The 26,845-nt window shown below is 44.3% G+C and overlaps 1 protein-coding gene across 1 annotated transcript in view; it reads right to left on the bottom strand.

Moving 5' to 3' along the window:
• Positions 1–3,726: 3,726 nt before the first annotated feature.
• The window catches only part of LOC140209709 (ammonium transporter Rh type C-like), a 34,056-nt gene continuing 10,937 nt past the window's right edge, over positions 3,727–26,845 (bottom strand). The window contains exons 4-11 of the mRNA XM_072278122.1: positions 25,158–25,299; positions 18,909–19,075; positions 15,570–15,707; positions 14,697–14,833; positions 12,126–12,250; positions 10,131–10,204; positions 8,089–8,181; positions 3,727–5,566 (exon numbers count right to left, since the gene is read on the bottom strand). Of these exons, the coding sequence (XP_072134223.1) occupies positions 8,098–8,181; positions 10,131–10,204; positions 12,126–12,250; positions 14,697–14,833; positions 15,570–15,707; positions 18,909–19,075; positions 25,158–25,299 (867 nt within the window). The 3' untranslated portion in view covers positions 3,727–5,566; positions 8,089–8,097. The remainder of the gene's footprint in view (positions 5,567–8,088; positions 8,182–10,130; positions 10,205–12,125; positions 12,251–14,696; positions 14,834–15,569; positions 15,708–18,908; positions 19,076–25,157; positions 25,300–26,845) is intronic.

The following is a 26,845-nucleotide window of genomic DNA, read 5'->3' as shown; positions in this document are numbered from 1 at the left end:
TTGCTGCCCTGAACAACAGCAGCGGAATGGGCAGTGTTCAAGGATGTATAGAGGCTTGATGTGTGTCCGTAACGCCATCCACACGGAAGACTGGAGGTGATTGTTTAAAATAGAATAAGAAGCCGTTCACTCAGCCAGCTGCATCATGGGTATTAGCCTCCCCAATATCGAGGACATCTTCAAAAGGCGACTCCTCAAGAAGCTGACATCTGTTACTAAGGGTCCTCACCGCCCAGGACACGCCCTTTTCTCATTACTACCATCAGGGAGGAAGAACAGGAGCCTGAAGGCACACACTCAATGCTTTAGGAACAGCTTCTTCCCCTCTGCCAGCAGATCTCTGAACAGTCCATCAATCCACGAACACTATCTTACTATTTTGCTCTTGCTTTGCACAATTTATTTATTGATTAATTCATTGATTGATTTAATGCTTCTTATTGCAACCGATAGTATTTTATGTATGTATTGCACTGTACTGTTGCCACAAAACAACACATTTCACAACAAATGTCAGTGATAATAAACCTGATTCTGATTCTGATTCCAACTGAACCTCTGGATGGATAAGAATAACAAACATGCGCAAAATGTGATCTGAACTACAGTGCTGGTAAACACAAAAATACTGAGTACTGTTTAACTTGTGAGAAATTGAGAAAAGTTAATATTGATTGTGGACTTCAAAAGGGGTAAGATGAGGGAACACACACCAGTCCTCTTCGGGGGATCAGAAGTGGAAAGAGTGAGCAATTTCACATTTCTGGATGCCAACAAATTTGAGGATCTATGCTGGGCCCAGCATATCAATTAAATTATGAAGAAGGCACAGCAGCGGTTATATTTCATTAGGAGTTTGAGGAGATTTGGTATGTCACCAAAGAAGCTCATAAATTTCTACAGAGAGCATTCTAACTGGCTGCATCACCGTCTGGTATGAGGGGTGAGGGTCTGGGGTGCACGCACAGCACAGGATCAAAATAAGCTGCAGAAAGTTGTGAACTCAGCCAGCTTCATTGTGGGCACTCGCCTCCCCAGCATCCGGGACATCTTCAAGGAGTGATACTTCAAAATCACATCTTCATCATTAGGGATCACCTAGGACATGCCCTCTTCTCATTGCTACCATCAAGAAGGACGTACAGAAGCCTGAAGGCAGACACTCAGTGATTCAGGAACAGCGTCTTCCCCTTGCCATCTGATTTCTGAATGGAAATTGAACCCATGAACACGACCTCATTACTTTTCTTCCCTCTCTTTTTGCACTACTTATTTAATCTAACTTTTTAAACATATACACATAATTCTTACTGTAATTTCATTTTTACTGTTATGCATTGCAATGTACTGCTACTGAAAACAACACATTTCACGACATATGCCAGTGATACTAAACCCGATTCTAATTCTGCTACTAATTTTCAGCCTGCTTGCGAACAAGTTATTTAGAATTCAAGTGTCCTGATGCAAGCTCTCAACACAAAACATTGGCAATCCCTCCCTCTCCTCGGATGCTACTTGACTCACTGGGTTCCTCCAGTGCTTTGTTCTTTTGCTCCAGATTCCAGCATCTGCAGTCTCCTGGTCTCTTAATGAATATTAACCTGCTGGACTGGCAGGCAGTCAGGAAGGCAATGGGTAAGTGGGGATTTATTACTAGAGGGCTTGCATATATGTGAGAGTAAAGTTGTCCCGCTACAGGTATCAAGTATTTGGTGATATCAAACTAGGAGTATTGTGTGTCGTTTTGATCTCTTCACCTAAAAAAAAACCAAGATAAACTAAAGGAAAAGTTGAAGGGCAGCAAATATTCACTAGACATGACCCCTGGGGTAACAATCACAAAATGAAGGAGGAACCAGGCAGGTCAGGTGACATCTATGGGAGGGGGTGTTGATGTTTTGGGCTGGGACCCTTCATCACAATGGAAAGGGGGGGGGCTGCACAGAAGCCAGCATAAAAAAAGGAAGGGGGGGGTGGAATTTAAGGAGTACAGGCTGGCAGGTGATAGGTGACATAGGTGAGGAAAGGAAGATGGGTGGGGTCAGCCTGTGCGTTTCACTACCTCAGTCCCTAACAGCTCAATGTGTGGAGAATCTTCTCCTGAGGCCGTTGTTGCATTTGGTGCTCCTCAACGTGTAGACCGCAAGTATGGGTGAAGCGACCACTTTGCTGAGCACCTGTGCTTCTTTCGCCATGGGCTTCTGGGTACTCCGGGTTGCCAGCCATTTTAATTCTCTACCCTGCATGTCCCCAGCCTCCTCCACTGCTGGTGTGAGGCTAAACTCAAACTAAAGCAACAGAACAGTACCTCATATACCACATGGATAGTCTACAACCTGATGGCATGAACGTTAAATCCTCCAATTTCTGATAACCTGCTCGCTTCCGTCCCTTTTTGCTCCCCTCCTGATCTATCTAGTTCCTCCTACATCCATGAAAGCCACCCCCACGCTGTTTCTTTCTCCTCCTCCGCTCACACCGTCTACCCAACTCCAACACACTCCTCCCACTGGCTCCCCTCCTCCCCTCCCTCATCCTCAATTTGGCTCCACCTTCCCCCTTCTTTCTCTATCAGATTCGATCGTCCACGGCCCTTTGTCACCCCCCCCACCCTCTGTCGCTGCGTTCACACCTCCAACCTCCATCTGCCTTTCAACCCCACTCACCTGTATCCACCAATCACCTGCCAGCTCTTGCTCCACTCCCCTCCCTCACCTCCTTATAGTGGCCCTCCCCCACCCTTACAGTCCAGATGAAGCGTAACAACCCAAAATGTTGACTGTCCATTTCCATGCTGCCTGGTCCACTGAGGTCCTCCACTTGTGTGTGTGTGTGTGTGTGTGTGTGTGTGTGTGTGTGTGTGTGTGCGTGTTTGTCTGTGTGTCTCTGTGTGTGTGTGTTTGTCACTATTGGCCTGTTTGTTAATACCATTCAGTCTTTGTTCCAGACCACTCCACTGTACAGTCATCATCTCTATCTTCTCCCTATTTCGAGAGACTTTGAGATTTTTACCATGCCCATGGTCTGTTCTTATCAAATTACGGTATTGCTTTGCACTGTTGTAACTATATGTTATAATTATGTGGTTTTTGTTAGTTCTTAAGTTGGTTTGTCATGTGTTTCTGTGATATCATTCTGGAAAAACATCGTATCATTTCTTAATGCATGCATTACTAAATGACAATAAAAGAGGACTGCGTGTCCGCATAATCCAATCTAATCTCCTTGCAACCTGCTCCACTCCAAGGAGAACAACCCCAACCTCCCACCTATCCACAAAACCCCAGCTTTCCACCCTAAATTCCTTCATGAAATTTTTCTCTATATTTTAACCATGCATCCTTTCACACTTCGCCAATGTTGTCCCCAGAGACATTCAGACACTCTGAGGAAGGGAAGTTTTATTTCAACACTAAGTGTAACTCAGAAATGAAATTAAAAATTACAGTGAAGGTATAAAATTAAATTTTAAAAAATACACAAGTAATTGTGGAGATGCTGGAATCTTGAGAAACACACACTAAGTGCTGGAAGAACTCAGCAGGTCAGTCAGCATCCATGGAGGGTAATACGCAGTCGATGTTTCAGGCTGAGACCCTTCTTCAGGTCTGCAAAGTAAGGGGGCGGAAGCCAGACTTCTAGTCCTTTCCAGTCCTGATAAGGGGTCTCAGCCCAAATCGTTGACTGCCTATTCGCCTCCACAGATGCTGCCTGACCTGCTGAGTTCCTCCAGAACTTTATGTGTGTTACACAATGAAATAAAACGTTTATTAAAGCATTTCATTGAAAGATCTCCAGGAACATCCTTTTAAAACATGCAATTCAAAAATAGTTTCAACAAGGTGGGTTTAAGGTCAGAAGCAGACTTTAAAAATTTACATAGATTTCAAATTTTAAAAGCCAACCCTCAGTCCCAACAATGTTACTATTTCACAGGGGTTAGAACAGAAGTTCCCAACCCCTGTGTCGGAGGGAAATATCTTTGGTTAGAGATGTATTTATCATTACCTTTCATATGTGAAGGATGGAAAATATAAATAATGATTCTATTGCAAATTCTACTGTGCCTCATTCCATTGTGGCAGACTAGTTCCTGAATGTGCTGAGACGGCTGATTTGAGCTTGGTTTTCTACTGAGTTGGAAGTTTCGGGCTGAAGGCGCAGGTAGTCAGCCAATGATCACAACTCCCCAGAAATGAAATCTACCCCAGCAATCAGCAGCGAAAAATCAGTGGTGGAATGGGATTGATGGGATTGCTCAGAGGGCCAGCATGGATGTGATGGACAGAATGGCTTCCTTCTGTATTTGAAGGAAAGATGAGACATCTAATTAAGCCGTAGTCAGCCTATTTCATTTTCTAAAATCATATTGTGCATTGTTCAGAAGTTTCTTTAGCAGTGTGTAAGATCTCACAAAAATATACTGGCCTAATTTAGCAGCTAAAGGACGGAAGTTGGCCGTGTGGACCTGGATGATCCACGCAGGGCGTGGACTTTCAGAGTAGGGACACTATGTTGCAGTTGCATAAGTTGTTGGTGAGGCCGCACTTGGGAGTATTGTGCACAGCTTTGCCCAGCCTGTTAGAGGAATAACACTGTCAAGATGGAGAGGGTGCTGAAGGGATTTCCATGGATGCTCCCGAACTAGAGGGCAGAGGTGCAGGGAGTGGCCGGCCCCAATGGATCTTTATTCCCTGGAGTGCGGGAGAATGAGGGGTGACCTCTTGGATTTTATGATATCGTGAGGGGTACGAATAAAGTGAACAGTCATAGTCTTTTCCCCAGTGAATCCTAAGCAGAAATACAAGATAAGGTGTGTGTGTGTGTGTGTGTGTGTGTGTGTGTGTGTGTGTGGGGTGGGGGGGGGGGAGGTGGTGGAGATTTAAAGCAGCCCTCTTCTGCCCCCAGAATTGACTTTGCAGCAGGGATTGGCTACTGGCCAAACCCACCTGTGTGGACACGGCAGAGGAGTCTTTGACACCGCTGAGCATGCGAAGGTGTGGGGGGAAGCAACTACCAGCGAGAGACCCACGTAATAGCTGGGACTTCCTTCCCCTTCCCTAAGGCAGCCTTAAGAAGTATAATTTGATCAGGTTCAGTCCTGTTGTCAAAGGGGCCAGCTGCAAAAACAAATGGCTGTTCAGCCCACTGGGGGTGAGAGGCACTGTATAAATTCACTGCAAGTACATTCTCTTGTTGGGACATCCCCATCCCAGCACCTTCAGCAAACTGAGGGAGACAGCACTTGGGGTTTGGAGGGGGAGGAAGAGGCAGGAGATCTGGGGAGGCAGTGAGAGCCCCACCTATTCATGGAGCAAACCACTCACAGAAAGGAAACAGCCCTTGAGTAATTGAAAATGTTGCCAGTAGCTGAGGCTGAAGGGATGGAGAGCGTCCAATCTCTGGTGGAGAGAGAGGTCTGGAAGTACTTTGACACCAGTAGCCTTTCGTTAGAGTTCATTTGTAAGTTGAAGCAGTTCAGGGTAATAAGTTCACTGCTCTCACTTGTACTGGAGAGAACACAGAAGTGTTGAACAAAATGTCAATCACAACACGCGATCATCTGAAAAAGTAAAAATGAAAAGATTTTGTTAGTATCATCATCTTCAATTAGAGACGTCCTGGTTTTATCTGACTGTTAACTTTTTTCAACTGTCCTGTTTTCCTGCTGCTGCCCCTTGGCGTTATGTGCTCAACTATGCTCTCTTGTGGCAAGATAGTGAAATTACAGCAGCCTGAGCCAACACGGAAGAGAGAAACTTTAGACCCTAACATTCCTTGAGGATGCAGTTTTAATAATAATAATCATCATCATTATCAGATAATCAGTCAGCCTGGGCAATCAAAGCTCTCTTGAAGAAATATACTCTTTATTCCTTTCCATAGGTGCGGCCTGACCTGCTGAGTTCCTCCGGCATTTTGTGTGTGTTGTTGAAGGAATAAATGAGTTTAAAATCCTATCTACTAATCAATCAACAATGTTCACATTATTTATATTATAGTCTAGGATCTGAGGGCACAGCCTCAGAACAAACGGGTGTCTCTTTAGATAGAATGAGGAGAAATTTCTTTAGCCAGAGGGTGGTGAATCTGTGGAACTTGTTACCACAGAGGGCTGTGAAGGGCAGAGGTTGATAGATTGTTTGGGGGCTAAGTGTTATGGCGAGAAGGAAGAGAATAGGGTTGAAAAAATTCGACCATGATTGAATGGTGGAGCAGACTTGATGAGACCTGTGACCTGTTTCTGCCCCAATACCTCATGGTCTACATTCACTCTGGGGAGGCTGACTCCCTGATTCGGGATTTAATTCCACGTGAGTTTTGAAGATAAAAGCCAAAGCTGGAAGTGCACTTCCTCTCCAAGGCACCTAATTAACAAAGCGATTCTCAGCTGAGGTGTCATGATGTGAAGCCTCAGGTGGTGGTGGAGTCACCATCTGATGCTGCACATTGAGACAATTTCCTTCCACAAGGGCTGGTGGGTCCATATTGCAGTCTCTTGTGTCTGCCTTCCATGAGTGGAAGTGTTCCCAGTAAAGGCAGGGCTGATCCCTCAGCAAAATTTGAAGGCTGAGTCCCTGTTTATTTACCTACCTACCTTTCTATTTATCTGTGTTTATCTAGCTATCTATTCATCTATTTATTCATATTTATTTGTTCAATTTTACTTTGCACAGTTTGTCATTTTTCCACATTGGTTGTTTGTCTGTCTTTATGTGTAGTTTTACATTGATTCTATTGTATTTCTTTATATCTCCTGTGAATGCCCACAAAAAAGGGAGTGTGAAGCACAGAATCAAATATCGCTGTGATGATTGTACATTCTAGTACCAATTGTTTGGCGACAATAAAGTATAAAGTATAAAGTAAAATGAATCTCAGGGTAGTATATGGTAACATATGCGTACTTTGATAATAAATTTATTTTTGAACGTTAGTTTTCGCTTCCATTCTTCTCTCTGTGACAGCCTGGATGGAAATTATCGTACCTTGGGCTATATTATTAGCAATTTAGGAGTTTATCAACTATTCCTTGTGGTTTTGAAGGCATAAGACACAACCAGATTCAACACTAGACGAAAGAAGGTATGGATTGGAAATACCCCTCCATTAAAAAAATTATTTCGGACCCAAGGAGTCTACCTGAGGAACTAAGACGATTATGCATGACGTTCCTACAGAATGGTTACAGGGTGAAGGAAGTGGAATGGGCCCTTAAAAAACCGGGAATCCTAACAACAAGGAAGGGCCCGTTGCTACCGCGTGTCTTCCCTATATTTCCATGGATTCTGGAGGATCGCCAGGATCCTGAAGAAATACTGGATTAATACCATCCACACATCCATAAGGAAGCTCAAGTCACGGCTTATGTGGCTCAAAGATGACCAGGGACGCAGGTCAGTTGCCATTTTACAGGATTCTCTGTGAATGCGGAGCAGTGTATATCGGCCAGACAGGAGGCACAGTGGAAATGCACGTCAAAGGGCACATGCGGTGTATCCTTTCGGTGTTTACCACAGAAACTGGTGGTAGCAGAACACTGCATTTCCAATGGCCATAGGATTGACTTTGATGGCACAAAACTACCGTGTCGCACCGATGGTTTTTGGGACTGCCTGGTGAAGGAAGTCATTGAGATAAAACTAGAGGAAAGGAATTTTCACAAAGACGAATGTCTCACTCCAAGTAAGAACTGGAATTCAATTGTAAACAAGGTGGGAGAGTGGCAACCTGATTGGATGAGAACTAACCAGTCAGGAGGGATGGAAGACAGGGGTATAAATACAATTGGACTAGACATGCCCAGGCATCATCCCTGAAGAAGGTTGCAGAAACATCGATTCTAATCGATACCTGTACCTGGCTGGAAACCCAAGAACAGTTTATTCGTTACCCTTTCATTATATTTTTTAAAACTTTTTCTTCACAGATTTCCAATAATTATTCAAATTGCGAAGCTACATATATAGGATTTTTATCTTCTGGGTTATGGATCAATCCATATTGTAACCATGACATTAACACATGAGAAGTAAGATGTGTGCAGATACCCGTAACACTTTTTACAAGAAAGGTGCAAATGACCTGCTTCCATTATTGGTTGTCTCCATTAGAATTTGTTTTTAAGGTTGGGTTGTTCACGGATTGGACGCTGTAGAGAGCTTCTTCTTCTGGTACCTGTGGATTCAAGGGGAATACTCAGATATAATTGTTTTCAACCACTTAACCCTCATATATAGAACATAGGACGGTACAGCACACTACAGGCCCTTCAGCCCACAATATTGGGCCAACCTACCCCAAGGTCAATCTAATCCTTCCCTCCCACATAGACCTCCAATTTTCTATCATCCACGTGCCTATCTAGAGTCTTATAAATGTCCCTAATTTATCTGCCTCTGCCACCCCCAGCAATGCTTTCCTCACACCTACCACTCTGTGTTAAAAAAACTTATCTCTGACATCCCCCTTATACTTTCCTCCAATCACCATAGAATTATTCCCTCTCGTATTAGCCATTAACACCCTGGGACAAAAAGGGGCTAATGCCCACTCTATCAATGCCTCTGATCATATTATGGATACCTATCAATTGCCTTTCATCCTCCTTCACTCCAAATTGAAAAGCCCCAGCTCGCTCAACTGTTCCTTACAAGACACGCTCTGTAATTCAGGCAGGTTCCTGGTAAACCTCCTCTGCACTGTTCTGTAATGAGGAGGCCAGAACTGAGCACAATACGTTTAATTAGGGTTTTATACAGCTGCAACATTACTTCGCAGTTCTTGGACTCAATCTCCAGACTAATGAAGGCCAACACACCATATGCATTCTTGACCACCCTATCAACATAATGCGGCAACTTTGAGGGATCTATGGACACGGGACTCCAAAATCCCTCTGTTCCTCCACAATGATAAGGATCCTGCCATTAACCTTCTACTCTGCCTTCAAGTTTGACGTTCCAGAGTGTATCACTTCACTCTTCTCTGGATTGAACTCCATCTGTCACTTCTCAGCCCAGCTCTGCAGTGTATCATTAACCCATTGTAACCAACAACAAGATTCTACGCTATCCACACCACCACCAATCGTAAAAATATCAGACTCCGAAAATTGTAGAAGGAGATGGGAGAAAAGTCTATGAAATGTCTGTGGGCATGGGACAGGAAACATTTATCGACCTGAATGATCTTCTGTAGTTCCAAGAGTTTCTCACACAGCTGAATAGGAATTATTTCCAATGATACAAATTCTCTTTAAAATCAGCAACCCTACAATGAGGACAATCTTAGAATTTAAATAACCCTTAATTATCAATTCCAACTATCAAAGCCAGAGCTAGTGTATTGATTACGTTAATGACTTGTTGAGTGTCTGGGATTTAAGAATTAAATAGCAGGGTATCTCTAAATACACTCAGTGGCCACTTTATTAGGTACACCTGCTCATTAATGCAAATATCTAATCAGCCAATCATGTGGCAGCAGCTCAATGCATAAAAGCATGCAGACATGGTCAAGAGGTTCTGTTGTTGTTCAGACTAAACATCAGAATGGGGAGGAAATGTGATCTAAGTGACTTTGACTGTGGAATGATTGCTGGTGCCAGGAGGGTGGTTTGAGTCTCTCAGGAACTGCTGATCTCCTGGGATTTTCATGCATAATAGTCTCTAGAGTTTACAGAGAATGGTGTGAAAGACAAAAAAAAACATCCAGTGCGTGGCAGTTCTGTAGGTGAAAATGCCTTGTTAATGAGGGAGGTCAGAGGTGGATGGCCAGACTAGTTCAAGCTGACAGGAAGGCGACAATAACTCAAGTAACCAGACATTACAACAGCGGTGTGCAGCTGAGCATCTCTGAATCCCAATCACATTGAACCATGAAGCAGATGGGCTAGAACAGTAGAAGACCAAGAAAGTACAGTCAGTGGCCACTTTATTAGGTACAGTTGGTGCCTAATAAAGTTGTCTCGGAGTGTCTATTCAAAAGTAAAAATTCCAGTGGCTTCAGAATGGGTTCATTTTTAGCCTATCTTATTGGAACATAAATATTGAAATGTCATATTGACAACACAAAAAGCAAACTGCTCCTGTAGTCTGTTCCCTCATGAGGCCTCATACACTTACCTCCCAGTAAACTTCATCGTCGTAGCAGTTTTCATCCGACGGGTCTCCCCAGATGGGCAATTTCAGAATAAAACCTTTGAAAAGAAACAGCACGATTAAAGTTCAAAGTTCAATTTATTATCGAAGTACGTATCTGTCACCATATACAACCCTGAGATTCAGTTTCTTGTGGGCACACGCAGTAAATCCGAGAAACACAATCGGGTCAAAGACTGCACAAACAGCCAATGTGCGAAGGACAAATACAAAAGAAAATAATAATAATAATAATTAATAAATAAGCAGTAAATATCAAGAACATGAGCTGAAAGTAGATGCATTTTCAATTGTAATTCAGGATGATATGACCACATAGAGGCAAACTATTCACATAGAAAGTATAAGGACCAAGCTGTGCCTTGCTGAATATCAACTGCTTTTTGATTTTCACAAGATTAGTCTGGGTGAAATTTTTGTCCCTCCTGCCTCTATCTCTTCCGGTCTCTTCTCGAGAATTATTTAAATCATCTCCCCATTAGAGCTCCTCATTTATGAGGAGGCAAGGGACCAGGACTGTGATGAACAAGTTGGCAGGAGAATCCCAGCAGAAGAAACTACTGGAACCAGCGTATGGAATGTGTGCCAAGTTCTTAAATATTAAATGCATGTAAACTAAACTCGATATGTATATATTCCAGAACCCTGGAAAGACTTTCAAATACTTCTACACATTGCTTTTCCACATTTTGAAGGAACTTCTCAATCAGGAGGTATTTTAAATTACAATTTTTCAACAGACTATTCAAAATATCGCGGCACTGAACAAATTTGCACCCAGGATTTTTGAAGTGTAACAACACAGCAATACCACCAGGTGGCAGCAACAGCACAGAGTATTTAATCTGAGTGCCGCTTCTGTAAATCAGGGGTATTTTCTTAAAGGTGTAGCATCCTTAAGAAGAAAAGCCTTTCCCCGTTCTTGTTTAGACCACAGAAAATTTCACTGTTATTGTCAAGTTGGTCAAAGGATTGGAGGCGGGTAGAGTGAAAATGTTTAGAACAGGGGTTCCCAACCTTTCTGATACAATGCCATGGGCTAATACCATTAAGCAAAGCATGGTGGACCCCAGGTTGGGAACTGCTGGTTTAGAGAGTGCTTGGTTGACCACCTACACTCCTGTAATCTACAGAGCTGTAGATCTATAGAGCTATAGAGCTGTGAAGTGAACTTGGGTTGATAGCTTCATGACGTGTCCTGATGGAGGGTCTTGGCCCAAAACATTGACTACTGTTTATTCGTTTCCATAGATGCTGCCTGACCTGCTGAGCTTCTCCAGTATTTTTGCGTGTGTTGCTCTGGATTTCCAGAATCTACTGTGCTTATGATATCTTCAGCTTCTGTTGATGCAATCAGAAGCATGCTTCTCAGTATGATGTAGAGTTACACCACACAGAAACAGGCTCTTCAGCCCATCTATGTCCATGCCAAGCACTGAGCACCTGTTTACACTTGTAGTATACTAAATTAATTAGATTCCCATAAAGTTAGTACAAGGTGGTCAGAGGTTAAGGGTGAAGGATGAAATATTTAAAGGGAACCTGAGGGGAGGACATTTCACTCCGAGGGTGGTGTGAGTGTGGATTGATTTGACAGTGCAAGCGGTCGATGCAGGTTTGGCTGCAACATTAAAGAGAAGTTTGGATAAGTAAATGGATGGGAGGAGTATGCAGGGGTTTGTGGGTTGATGGAACTAGGGAGATTAACGGTTCAGCATGGACTGAACGAGCCAAATGGCCTGTCTCTCCCCTGTAGTGCTCATGACTCCACGAAAGGGGCGGGGGCGGTGTTAAACAATAAATAAACATTCCTCCTTATGACTCATAAGTTCAAAACTTTTTTAAAAGTTCTTGTTAAATAGATGTCATATTTCTGACCAGTCATTCGAAGGATGCCAAGGCTGCATCAGGACGAGCTGGAGGCTGTGTTTAGGAAACGGAAGAGCCTGTCCTACTCACCGACAATGATTCCGCCCGCCAGGCTAATGACCAGAGTGACGCAGAAGGCCGCAGCCTGAAACCCCCCTTGGACAGCTGGGACTCTCCCTTCAAATCTGTCCTCGAAGCCAAAAGCAGCGATCAGCCTGAGAGGAAAAAGAACACCATCACTGAGTCTTGTGGGCATTGAGTACTACCTGTTCACCTGCTGTGTGTTCTTCAGGTCACCTCTCTGAAGTCATACAGCACAAAAGCAGGCTCTTCAGCCCACTGAGCCCATGTTATGTCAATTATCAATCTATGCAAATCCAACACAAATCCTACTTTTTATTCTTATCGACTCTCCCATGATTCTACCTCTCACCTGCACCCCAAAGGCAATGTACAGTGGCCAATGATCCTACTGACCTATTAGAATTGGTTTACACTCAGTGGCCACTTTATTAGGTACACTTGTCCACCTGCTCCTTCATGTAAATATCTCACCAGCCAATCATGTGGCAGCAACTCAATGCATGAGAGCATGCAGACACGGTCAAAAGCTTCAGTTGTTGTTCAGACCAAACATCAGAAAGGAGAAGAAATGTGATCTAAGTGACTTTGACTGTTGGTGTCTGATGGAGTGGTTTGAGTATCTCAGGAACTGATCTCCTGGGATTTTCGCGCATAAGTCTCTAGGGCTTACAGAAAATGGCACATAAGGGGGAAAAAAAACATCCAGTGAGAGAGGTAGGTCTGTGGGCAAAAACAGCTTGTGAATGAGAGAGGTCAGAAGAGAATGGCCAGACTGGTTCAAGCTGACAGGAAGGCCACAGTAACTCAAATAACCACATATTACACCAGTGGTGTGCAGAAGAGCATCTCTGGGTGCAAAGCATGTCGAACCTTGAAGTGAATGGTCTACAACAGCGGATAACCATGAACATACACTCAATGGCCACTTTATGGTTACAGGAGGAACCTAATAATGTGGCCAGTGAGTGTTTTATTGTCAAGTGTACAGGTTGGGCAGAAGATACAAAGACCTGAAGTCAGACCTGAAACTTTAGTACTTTCTGTAACTGTCACACTATATTCTGCATTCTGTCATTTTCCCTGCACGACCTCAATGTGCTGATGTGCTGAAATGATCTGTATGGATGGTATGAAACACAAAGTACTTCACTCCAGCTTGGTACCTGTGGCAATAATGAAGCAATTTGCCATATTACAGTGAAAGTCCTTTTATTTTGCATCCAGACACATTGTGATGACTTTGGGTTTGCTGACTTCGAAGTTCTAAACTCAAATGAAGATGTTAAACCTTATCGCATCTAAAGAGCCACGAGTACTCTCACTAAAGGGAGATTGTATTGTAACTACCCAATCTTCAAAGGCTAGTTCACTTCCCTGTTTATTCTCCATGGTGTATTTTGCTGCCAAAACCCACCCTTCAAGCGGTGAGTCCCCTACCTACCAAGGAGAAGATACTTCCAGCTAAAAAAGTAGTTTAAAACACAGTTCAATTATTTTCAGCCATACACATTTAAATCTAAACAATGTTCTAAAAACGCAACTCCTAGAGGAGTTCTATCTTTAAAAAAATTTCCAAAAACAAACCATTTTTAAAACACAGCGGGTTTCCAAAACACAGGTACAATTCCTACATTGAAAGGTCTTACCAATAATGCAGATGAATGAATGAACGGTCTGTCGCAGAAACAAAAACCAGAGGAATGGATTCCAGTCACCTCGTCTTTCCTTCATTCTTCTCGATGTTCTTCAACCACTCCTAATAAGCCTGAACTACTCTTTACATTCATAACCTTTTTCTACCACTTGGATGAGTTAACATGTACTGTATATGATATTTCCTCTTGCGCCCTTTTAACACAAATGGTCCAAAATCATTTTGGAGACATAGATCTCAGCCTAATGTTCACAGTTCACAATTAATACTGTAAAGCTAACTTCCTTGGGCACATAAACCTTCCAACTTTAAACACATCCGTTTTTGATAAGCTAAATGGTATTATCCAATTGGTTCTGCAAGCTTCCTTGAACTAAACAACTTAAGAGTCAGCTTGTCTGTTTAAAGCAAGCCAAATTAAACAACTCATTGTCTTATACTGCATCTCAAGCAGCAGTAAACCAGGTGTAGTGAGCTAAATCCTACTTCTCACAGATAATGTGTCTACTATCTACAGAGTTTGTTCACAGAACTGTAATATATGATGGCGGAGGTGCGGGGGGTGGAAGAAGCTGTTCCCAGAACATTGAGTTTGGGTCTTCAGGGTCCTGTATGTCGTGCTAATGGTAGCAATGAGAAGAGGGCACATCCAGGGCGGGTGAGGGTCAATGATGGATGGAGTCGACAACTACTGAACATAGATTTGACAGGTAGAAGAAGCTTTGGAGACAGCAGATTTACAGCGACACAGAATGTGCAGAGCAGGCAGACAACCAGGGTGTAAGCTATCATGAGGTAGACTGTCAGGTCAAGAACCCACTTTGACAGACTAGTAGTTGTACAGTTGCAAGATCGAAGATATCCTTGAGGAAGAAATGGAAAGCAAGTGTAACACGTAGGGCAGTTGCCCTGCTTCACCATACCCTTCCCTGGTGTAGACTTCCTCAGTTGCAGCGGCCGCAGTGATTGCCCCCACAATGGCTCCGATCAACCCAGGGATCGCATGCAGGTTGTGGACGCCACAGGTGTCTTGGATATGGAGGTATTTCTCCAGGAACGGCTTAAAACAGAAATCAGACCATAACATCAGTAATAGTGTTTATTTATTCAGCAAATGCCAATGATCATGCAGTTCAGACCCTGGTGTGTGTTTGAGGTCTAGCTATACCCAAAGGCTGTGCAGGTACACAAAAGCCTTGAGTCAATCAGTGGACCAGTAAGATCATTGAGCCTGAGTCCAGGCTGGTTCAGAGCTCAGCCGATCCTGACTCAGTTTTACTTTCAGCAGGGAGCCCTCACATATCCTCTCACCCACTCTGCCAGTGTCAGGGCTGGAGTGCCAGCTGCCCCCTCCAGGAGAACTGAGGCCATTGAGCTTGCCCCCCTGCTACATCACTGATTGAACAAGTGGCACGAGGACTAATTGGGTGACTCATTCAAAGAGGTGGTACAGTGACAATGGGCCTAAAGACCTGCCCTCTACAAAGCTTCATCCGTAAAGTACACTGGCCCAAGGTATGTGTGTTCATCAGAAGACATCACGTGGAAGAGAACCCCAGAAACGACACACACACACGTGCACACATACCACACACAAAGACACGTGTAAGCACTCAACATACATACTTCTGTACAGCACACAATACACACATGTGGGGCACACAACACGTACACATGCTACACAAACACACCCATGCAGAACACATATGTGTCACACACACACATGTGTCCACATACGTCAGCATCTATGCATAAAATCACCAAAGAGTGCACACGGCTGTTTGCTTTGACCTCACCGAGAGGTAGATGAATCCTAGCGTCGATATGACTCCGGTCAGAGAACCGACTATCAGCGCTCCGTAGACACTGAGCATCATCTCGGCAGCCGTGCCCAGTGCCACGCCCCCAGCCAGCGTGGCGTTCTGAACGTGAACCTGGCAACGGAAGCAAGAACATCACCCACCTGGAGGTGGTATCTTCCCCATCCCTCACCCATTCTCCCCTGCCCCCACTGTCCGGCTCAAGGTGCCTCCTGGGTCTGTCCCCATACTGAATGTTGGCCACCTCTCTGTTTGGAGAAGCAAGATCTAACCTTCTTGGCACAACTGCAGTTCAGGCTGACTACTTGGAGAGGCATCAGTGCAGAGATCAACCCTGACACCCCCACATGTGTATACTTTGACAAAAAACACCTTTGATTGTGATTAGGAGCAGGTTTTCTGGGCCAGATCTATTTCCCTAAGTAAAGATGGTGTAACTGTTTAAAATTTGTTTTACCCTGAGAAGATGTTTGACCTTTTTTCTTTACTTCAACCATTACCAACTTGGAGAACCCCAGAAGGGTCAAAGTTAAATGAGCATTAAAACTCCTTCCATTCTTTTCCATTGTTCTAACCGCAAATCCAAAAGCAAACCACCCTCTTCAGTAGCAGTGTGATGATTGGTGAAGAGGGTCACCATTCATTTGCTGAACTTTATCTGGACTGTATCTCCACACACAATGGTTAATCAAAGACCCACTAACACTGGACATTCTCCTCCTCCCATCAGGCAGAAGATATAAAATTCTGAAAGCAAGTACCAGCAGGCTCACGAACAGCTTCTACCACTGTAACAAGATTCCTTGAAAATTGTTCCCTGGTACGTTATGAAGGACTATTGACCTCACAAATATCCTTCAAAGGGTAGTAGATTCAGCCCAGTGCATCATGGGTAAAACCATCCCAACCACTGAGCACATCTGCATGAAACGCTGCTGTAGAAAAGCAGCATCCATCATCAAAGATCCTCACCACCCAGGCCATGCTCTTTTCTTGCTGCTGCCATCTGGTAGAAGGTACAAGAGCCTCAGGACTTGCACCACCAGGTTCAAGAATGGTTACTACCCCTCAACCATCAAGCTCTTGAACAAAAGGGGATAACTGCACTCATCTATTGAGATATTCCCGCAACTGGTGGTCTCACTTTAAGGACTCTTTATCTTGTTACTTCATGTTCTTGTTATTTATTGCTATTTATTTATATTTGCATTTGCACAGTTTTTTGTTCATTGATCCTGTTTACAGTTACTATTCTATAGATTTGCTGAGTATGCCTGCAAGAAAAAGAATCTCAGGGTTGCATGTGGTGACATGTATGTACTCTGATGATAAACTTTACTTTGAACACAATCTATCTTGTTATGATCTTGCACTTTATTATTTCCCTACATTTCCTCTGTAGCTGTTACACTTTATTATAAATTCTGTTATTGTCTTACCTTGTTCAACCCCAATGCACTTTAGGAGCAAAATAAGCTTTTCTCTGTTTCTTGGTACATGTGACAATAATAAATTAATAATAATGATAATCAAAAAAATAATCCAGATATCAAGCACACCAAGGGGTTTGTATTTTCTGTGAGCTGCTCAACTTTTGAGGTCATTTCGTCCCAGCCTAAAGCATGAGGAAGTGATTAGACTGACAGGGAGAGGCTACTCCCGCTGGGGAGAAGGGAACCAGGGCTGCAGTCCAAAGGTTAGAGCCAGGCCTTTGTATAGAGGAAACTGGAAACATTTCTGCAATCAGAGACCAGCGGACATGTGAAACTCTCTTTCACACATGAAAACTGCTGCTCTATGGAACTGGTAATTTTAACTTTGAGATGGTTGGATTTTTGGTTGAAGTGATGTGAATCAGATTTGAATAAGAGGATCGATCTGACACGATTGCATTGAATAGTTTCCTTTTATTCCCGTGTTTCAGCCTTTGACAGGGTCGTGTTAATGGAGCCATGAAGTCCTTTTCATTCAGATCTATCAACCTAACACCGAGTCCGAATGTGAGCCATGAGCTGCTGAGGGCTAAGCTTGAGACTTGGGACAAGCAGAAAATAGCTCAGGCCTTTAACTCAAAATGATCACTACACCTTCTTGAATGTATCCACCCTCCTACACACTCAGATCACTCTGAACGTGCTCTGGTTAAAACACTAATTTCACATTCGTTCTCCTCAAGCAGGCAAAGAGATTCTGGTTGGAGGACACCATGGTAATGTAATGGTTAGCACAACCACTCTACATGGTAATGTAGTGGTTAGCACAACCACTTTCAGACATCCCACCTCTCCCGGAAGTTCCGGGAGTCTCCTGCATATGAATAGTGGCTCCCTGGTGCCCGCAAATTATATACATTATACGGAAATCATTTTTTTTTGAGAGCAAGAGAGCAAGAGAGCGCGCAAGAGCAAGCGAGAGCGTGTGAGCGACCACGAGAGAGAGAGCGCGCGAGCGAGAGGGAGAGCGAAAGCACACCATGGCAGAGTGTTCCAAAAAAAAAAGAAAATATAAAACGTACGTCACCCCAGACTACACTAAAGTGTACCCCTGCCTAATAGGGGTCAAAATAATGACAGTTTTGCTCGCTGCACTGTTTGCAACGGTGACTTTTCTATTGCCCATGGTGGGTTAAGACTGTAAAAGACAAGTTGAGGTGAGTTTAACAGGTGTCATTCATTCATTAGCATAGCTAACGTTATTTAAACTAGCTGGCTAGCTGCTAAGGAGCTACTCTATTGCAGACATCCCACCTCTCCCGGAAGTTCCGGGAGTCTCCCGCAAATTGATGGTGCTACCTCCCTGAAATGAGTTTTTGCAGGGTGGGATGTCTGCACTTTACATGGTATTGTAATGGTTAGCGCAATTTACAGCAGCATCTGTAAGATCAGCATTTGATTTCTGCTACTGCCTTTCCGGAGCTTGTTAATTCTCCGTGGGACCATGTGGGTGTCCGGTTTCCACCCCCTTTTCAAAGACATACGTGTTAGGGTTAGTAAGTTGCACCCCTGCCATGTTGCCAACGGGAGCATGGTGGCACTTGCCGGCTGCCCCCGGCACAATCCTCATACTGCGTTGGTCGTTGACTCAAAACGACGCACCTCACTGTATGTTGTGATAGTCACGTGACAAATAAAACTAATCTCTTCATCTCTCTTTGCTTTGGAATGAAGTCCAGCTTCCTATGGGCTAAAGGCCTAGATCTAAATCAGCATTGGTGCTCAGTCCTTGTCCCATTACTTTACAATTGTTAGAGACCTGCCCCTGAGGAAACCCCAAGCCAGTAATATTGCACAGTGTGTTAAACCCCAGATCCCCTACCATATTGATCTTCCCTTTCTTCTCCAAGATGCTGGAGATGGCGATGGTGGTGAGCACGCAGGAAGCCAGTGAGGCGTACGTGTTGATGGCTGCGCGGTGCTGGGCGTCACCGTGGTTAGAAATTGCAGAGTTGAAGCTGGGCCAAAACATCCAGAGGTACAGGGTGCCTGAGGAAAGAGAGCAAACAAACCCATGTAACTGAGTCTTTCACACACCTGGTGGGAGCCTAAAGACAGAGCAGAAGCACAGGCAGAAACTTTTCCCAAGGTAGACTTGCAAAATGCTAGAGGGGAAAGTTTAAAGGAGATATGACGGGTGCACTCTTGTACACTTTTTTAAACTGGCAGACCTTTGCCTGGCAAGGTCTGCCAGTGGCAGTGGTGGAAGCAGTTATGATAGGGGTGTTTAAAGGTCTTTTAGCTGGACAGACGAAAAGAGAGAATGAAGGCATCAAATGCAGGCAGAAAAGAGTATATTTAATTTGGAATTATGTTCAACACAGACATGATGGGGCGAAGGGCCTGTTTCTGTGCTGTACTCTTCTACACTCAGCAACCATGTTATTAGGTTGTAGTGGTACCTGTGGCCACAGGAGTGGAAGCCAATATGGTGGCATTTTTACCACAGAACTGCTGCTCACTGGATGTTTTTTATTTATTGCACCATTCTCTCTAAACTTTAGAAACTGTTGAGCGGGAAAATCCCAGGACATCAGCAGTTTCTGAGATACTCAAATCACCCCATCTGGCACCAACAATCACTCCACGCTCAAAGTCACTTAGATCACGTTTCTTCCCCATTCTATCGTTTGGTCTGAATAACAACTGAACCTCTTGAACAATGCCTGCATGCTTTAACGCATCGCGTCGCTGTCACATGATTGGTTGATTAGATATTTGCATTAACGAGCAAGTGTACAGGTGTACCTAATAAAGTGGCCACTGAGTGTACGTTCTTTTACCAAACCTGGCCACAGCATGCTCCGTGGTAAAATCTGCTGCTTCCTCCACCCATCTCTGCTTCAAACTTCTTTTAAAACCCAATTTAATTTTTTTCCTCTGCCGCACCTTTGCCGAATCTGCTGAAAGCCCTCAGGCTGATGTACGCAATAGTCGGTAGAGTTACACACAAAAAGTGGTTCTGAATACAGACTACAGGGAGTTAGGAAGGACACTGAAGAAGCACGACTACAAGGGTAGTCATCTCAGGATTATTGCCTGTGCCACGTGACATTGAGTATAGGAATAGAGTGAGGTGGAGGATAAATGTGTGGCTGAGGGATTGGAGCAGGGGGCAGGGATTCATATTTCTGGATCATTAGGAACTCTTTTGGGGCAGGTGTGACCTGTACAAAGAGGATGGGTTGCACTTGAATCCAAAGGGGACCAATATCCTGGCAGGGAGGTTTGCTTAGGCTATTGGGCAGAGTTTAAACTAGAATCATTGGGGGACTGAAAAGCTTGAGCATGTAGACATTAAGAAAGAGAATGTGCTGGAGCTTTTGGAAAGCATCAAGTTGGATAAGTCACCGGGACTGGACAAGATGTAACCCAGGCTACTGTGGGAGGCCAGGGAGGAGATTGCTGAGCCTTTGGCAATGATCTTTGCATCATCAATGGGGATGGGAGAGGTTCGGGAGGATTGAGGGCTGCAGAAGTTGTACCCTTCTTTAAGAAAGGGAGTAGAGATAGCCCAGGAAATTATAGACCAGTGAGCCTTACTTCAGTGGTTGGTAAGTTGATGGAGAAGATCCTGAGAGGCAGGATTTATGAACATTTGGAGGGGCATAATATAATTAGGAATAGTCAGCATGGCTTTAGGCAGCTGAGTGCGTGGAATGGGCTGCCGGCGAAGGTGTTGGAGACAGATACAGTAGGGTCTTTCAGGAGACTCTTGGATAGGTACCTAGAGCTGAGAAAAATAGAGGGCTAGGGGTAAACCTGGGGAACTTCTGAAGTAAGTACATGTTCGGCACAGCATTGTGGGCTGAACGGCCTGTATTGTGCTGTAGCTTTTCTATGTTTCTAAAAGTGCCGGAGGACTCAGCAGTTCAGAAGGGGAATTATCAGTCAACGTTTTGGCCCGAGACCCTAGAGCCGCTGCCTTGCAGTGGCGTAGGTTGGGGTTCAATCCAGACCTCGGGTACTGTCTGTGTGGAGTTTGCACTTACTTCCTGTGAATGCATGGGATTTCCCCGTGTGCTTGGTCTTCCAAAGGGATGCAGTTATTATGTATAGTAAGGCTAGTCAGAGGTGTCTGGTAGTGACTGGGCATGTTAATTTAGTTGACAAGTTTAGCAACGATGCAGTTGCACAAGTAAGGACAATGTGATCATCTTCCTTTGCAATAAAATGCACTGTCAACACCTTAGCATAGCAACTGTTGAACCAATAGGAAGTAGCAGCTAGATATTAGACTCCCTCAGTTAGAAAAGATGTCCCATATGTATCCTGATATCATTGTGCTTGAGGAAGAATGATTGTGTTGCTGAGCTCACTAACAGAATATATTGTTGTGATTTTGTATGTCAGAAACACTCTACGTCACTCTCTTGATGCATCAGGTAGGCTGAGCTCTGTATAAGCCGCCTTGCTGTAATAGAGGGGATGCCAGAGTTGATTTTTGATTCAGCATGCCATCTAAAACTTTGACGAACTTCTATGGATGTGTATTGGAGTACATTGCCTGGTTGCATCACAGTCTGGAATGGAAACAGGAATGCCCTTGAGCCAGTAGTGGGTATGGCCCAGTCCATCACAGGTCAGGCTCTCCCAAACATTGAGCACACCTACATGGAACACTGTCGTTGTAAAGCAGCATCCACCCTCGGAGATCCTCACCACCCAGGACATGCTCTCTTCTCACTGCTGCCATCAGGAAGAAGGTACAGGAGCCTCAGACCCACACCACCAGGTTCAGGAATAGTTATCACCCCTCAACCATCCGGCTCCTGAACCAAAGGGGATACTTCACTTGCCCCATCACTGAAATGTTCCCACAGCCAATGGACTCACTTTCAAGGACTCATCATTTCATGTTCCTGATATTTATTGCTTATTATTATTATTTTATTTTTGTACTTGCACTGCTTGTTGTCTTCTGCACACTAGTTGGACACCGTAGTTGGGCGGTCTTTCATTGATTCTGTTATGGTTATTATTCTATAGATGTATGGTGTATTCCCACAGGAAAATGAATCTCAGGGTTCTATATGGTGACATATATGTACTTTGATGATAAATTTACTTTGAACAAATCACACTAGTTGGACACCGTAGTTGGGCGGTCTTTCATTGATTCTGTTATGGTTATTATTCTATAGATGTATGGTGTATTCCCACAGGAAAATGAATCTCAGGGTTCTATATGGTGACATATATGTACTTTGATGATAAATTTACTTTGAACAATGAATTGTTCTAACAGTGTGCTAATTGGCCTCCATAAGTTGCCCCTTATGTGTGGGTAAATGGTAGAAAATGGGAGAGTTGATTGGAATGTAGGGAGAATGGAATGGGACTGGTAAAGAGTAAGTGCAGGTAGGTTCTTGATGGCTGGCATGGACTCAATGGGCCACAGGGCCTATTTCTGAGCTATATGACTCTGTGACTAGGCTGTTTACAGGCTGGTGCTGGAGTATCACATTGGCCAGGCTCTGCATGAGAGTTTGGACACCACCGACAGAGTGGAGGAGATAGAGTCAACACAAACATTGTTGAAGTCCCTGGCTTTGCTACAGAAGTGGCTCAGATTCTACTGCTGGGTGTGAAAACAACAGGGTGGGCAGCACAGTAGCATAATGATTAATGTAACATTATTACAGCACCAGTGACCGGGGTTCAATTCTGCCACTGTCTCTGAGGAGTTTGTACATTCTCCCCATTGCCGTGTGGGTTTCTGCTGAGTGTTTCAGATTCCTTCCACATTCCAGAGGTTAGGGTTAGTGAGTTGTGGGCATGCTAAGCTGATGCTGGAAGCATGACGACTCTTGCGGGCTGCCCCCAGCACATCCTTGGACTGCACTGGTGTTTGTATGTTTCAATGTTTCAATGTACTGTACAAGTGACAGATAGAGCTAATCTTTAATCTTTGAAGCCGACTTACACCCATGATGAATATGTAATGTTCGGCTCTCCCAGTTCCAATTCCCATTTCCTACTCTGACATTTCAGTCCCTGGCCTCCTCTCGTGCCACGATGAGGTCACCCTCAGGTGGAGGAACAACACCTTATATTCCATCTGGGTAGCCTCTAACCTGATGGCATGAATATCGATTTTTCCTTCCGGTAAAAAACTTCCTTCCCATTCCTCTCTTCTTCAATTCCCTACCTCTCACCTGCCTATCACCTCCCCCTGGTGTCCCTCCTCCTCTCCTTCTTCCTATGGTCCACTCTCCTCTCCTATCAGATGCCTTCCCCTCCAGCCCTTTACATTTCCTATCCACCTGGCTTCACCTGTCACCCTCTAGCTAACCTCCTTGCCCTCCCCGACCTTTTCACCTGGTGTTTTCTCCCCTTCCCTTGCAGTCCTGAAGAAAGGTCTCGGCCCAAAACGACGACTGTTTATTCATTTCCATGGATTCTGCCTGACCTGCTGAGTTCCTCCAGCATTTTTTGTGTGTTGCTTTGGATTTCCGGCATCTGCAGAATATCTCGAGTTTATCTCTTAACCAGTGATGTGCTGAACTGCTTAAGGTTAATGTTGTTCTGCAGACCTGTCAAATAACCTGACCCCATGTGCATGGTGTAGCTAGAGATTCTATTGGACCTAAATGAAGGTAGGAGAGATAGATCAAAGCTATGGCCATGATGCCAACTCCCTCTGCAAAGTCCAAACTTTATAAAGCATCATTCTCAAGGATGTGCTGTCCGCACCTCTAGTCAGATTCTGGATGGATGGTGGCCACAGACTTAATAGATTCTTGGTTTTGGTAAGAGAGGAGGGGACACTTAAATGGCAAAGTTTGAATGGTGTTGGTCAGAGCCCCAGGTTTCTGACTGGTAACCAGCAGGTGCCAGACAGGAGGTGGGGACAAGATTGGAGACTGGGGATTGGGAGTGGGTGTTGGTGGAGAGTTGGGATGGGAAGCAGAAAATGAAGGCAGGTGATAGGCTTACCAGGTGAAACTCTCTACTCAGTGCTGGTCAGGATAACAAGACCATGTTATCCTGGGATTGCACAATTCTGGTCACTCCCAAAACATCATGGTGCAAGTTGGCCAGAGCTATGAACATGAGAACAACGTCATCCTGAGTGCCCTGCCTTGAAAACTGTGGCAGGACAAAAAGGGAACTCAGCCTGAAGCGGTCACCCAAGTTACAGGAGTGTCAGGTAATAATCCAGAAACAGTCATTGTTGCATTTCCCTCTCGAAAGATCACTAAGTATTTTCTACAGTGTGACACTGAAAAGGTGGTACACAATTGAAAACCTAGGCAAAGTTGACATCATGGTCAGCACAGATATTGTAGGGTGAAGGGCCCGTTCCTCTGTTGTACTGTTCTCTGCTCTATATGTCGTTTGAGCCTGTCAGTCTGAACCTTGAGTTCATTAACCAGAAATTGTGCTAAAGTACAAAACTTCATTCTCCCTGTTATCTTCTCTACTCTCCCACAGGTTGTAAATCAGCCGCCTGCTGTTTCAACAACAAAGAGCATATCCCCACATCTCACAGCAAGCAAGATTCCACCTAATATCCCAATACACATCAACCAACTAGATTTGGAGGATGGAAGTCACCTGGTCTATGTGGAATCATTTCAGCCCTGGCTGAGAGACATTCTCTTCAAAACTAGAGATAATGGAGAAGATAAGGTTCTCTTTTGGCAAGGATGAGTGAGGCAGATTTAATAGAAATTCAGGCTCCACATAGCACTACAAATCATAAAAAAGTGCAGATGTCAGAAATCTAAAACAAAACAGAAAATGTTGGAAACTCTGATAAGGTCTCCAACCTGAAATGTTGACTCTGTTTCTCTTCCCATCGATTCAGCCTGGCCTGTGGACTATTTCCAGCAGTTTCAGTTCTTGCTGACACCACTGACAGCTCAAAAGCATTCCCTGTCTGGGCCTGGCATGTGGGACTCTATACAACATACTGGCTTCCCTTTCCTCTGAAGAACAAAAGGCTTCTAAGACTCATTCAGCCACAACCACTCTGTTGAATGGACTGGTTGGTGGGGATTGGGGGAAGGGTTGGACAGAAGGGATCCTCCTGGAATGCTCAAGATCCAAAGAAATAAACCCTCACCAATCATGGAGAAGAGATCGGAGTGGTAGATGGACCCATTCTTGCTTTGGTCCAACTTCGCCCTGTACAGGATACGAGTGACTGCGAGTCCAAAATAGCCACCGAACATATGGATAACCATCGAGCCACCAGCATCCCGGGCCTTTGAGAGAGAAGTTTCTCAGTACATAACTTATTTATTTCTTGTGAAGAACCCATTCCTTCCCACCTTTACCCCTGAACTGTGCTCTGCCTGGCCATTCTGCTGAATGAAAGAATCAACACTGGAAACTTAGAGCAAAGCCCAAGACATGGTTGACAGAAGCAGACCCAGGTGAAGCGATCTCTCAAGGAATGAATCCTGAAGGATACTTCCAGCAGCGACAGAAGAAAGTGATGAGAGTGTGTGATCGTTCAAGAAGTGGGAAGGAGCTGAATGGCTAGATGTGGATATAGAACTTAAAAGCAGAAATCACTAGAAGCACTCAGGTAGCGTTTGTGGGAAAAGGAAATTGCTATCGTTTCAGGTCTAGGATTTTTCATCAGAACGTTGCACTTGGTGAAGGGTCTCACACTTGAAACACAAAGTCTGTTTCTCTTTCTGCAGCTGTTGCCTGAACTACAGAGTTTGTCTAGCATTCCTGTCTTTATTTCAATTTTCCAGTATCTGCAGCTTCTTTGTTTTGGACTGTAAGCACTGCGAGGGTAGGAGATGAAATAGCGAGGCTGAAGCTGGAGATCAAAGGGCTGACAGGTAAACATGGAAACCCTGACTCATTCACAGCCAGATGTTGGAATTTTAAGAGCAACACACAAAAAGCTGGAGGAACTCAGCAGGTCAGGTATAGTCCATGGAGGAAGAATAAATAGCCGATGTTTTGAGCCAAGACCCTTCATCAGGTCTGGAATGGATGGGGGAAGAAGTCAGAATAAGAAGGTGGAGGGAAGGGTGAGGAGGATAAATGGCAGACATCTCGCCCTGCAAAAACTCATTTCGGGAAGGTAGCACCCCCGCCCCCCGCAACTCCATATTCTGCCAGTCGACCTCCAAGGGTGTATGTAATACTTTGTTTAGTGATCTTGTCTAATCTGTAAACCAGGTTGGGTATATGCAGAAAATGTGATATTAAAATATGTACATATATTATATTATATCATCATGTTTATTCTATTACAACTTTAAGCAAGTCTACAGGGAGTTTGGCCTCATCAATAGAGTAGCTCCTTAGCAGCTAGCCAGCTAGTTTAAATAGCGTTAGCTATGCTAATGAACGAATGACACCTGTTAAACTCACCTCAACATGTCGTTTACATTTTAACCCACCATGGGCAACAGAAAAGTCACTGTTGCAAACAGTGCAGCGAGCAACACTGTCATTATTTTTGAGGCCCACTGTAAAGCCCGCCCGCAGAGAAAACTGATAGGTCTACTTAGCACAAAGAGAGACCAATCAGGATGCTCGTTCTCCCTCTCCCCCTCAAAAAAAAATCGATTTCCGGGATACTGTATATAATTTCTGGGCATCAGGGAGCCGCTATCAACATGCGGGAGACTCCTGGAACTTCCGGGAGAGGTGGGTTGTCTGAACCGGTCCAGTGATAAGTGAAACCAGGTGAGGGAGAGGAAGGGCGCGTGGGTGAGGGAGGATGAAGTGAGAAAGCAAAGGAGAAGGGGCACGTTCATGAAGGGTCTCAGCCCAAAACATCAA

This window comes from Mobula birostris, chromosome 14, assembly GCF_030028105.1.
Source record: "Mobula birostris isolate sMobBir1 chromosome 14, sMobBir1.hap1, whole genome shotgun sequence".
NCBI lineage: Eukaryota > Metazoa > Chordata > Chondrichthyes > Myliobatiformes > Myliobatidae > Mobula > Mobula birostris.
The sequence above is the reverse complement of the archived record's forward strand: the minus strand, read 5'-3'. Positions and strand labels throughout refer to the sequence as shown.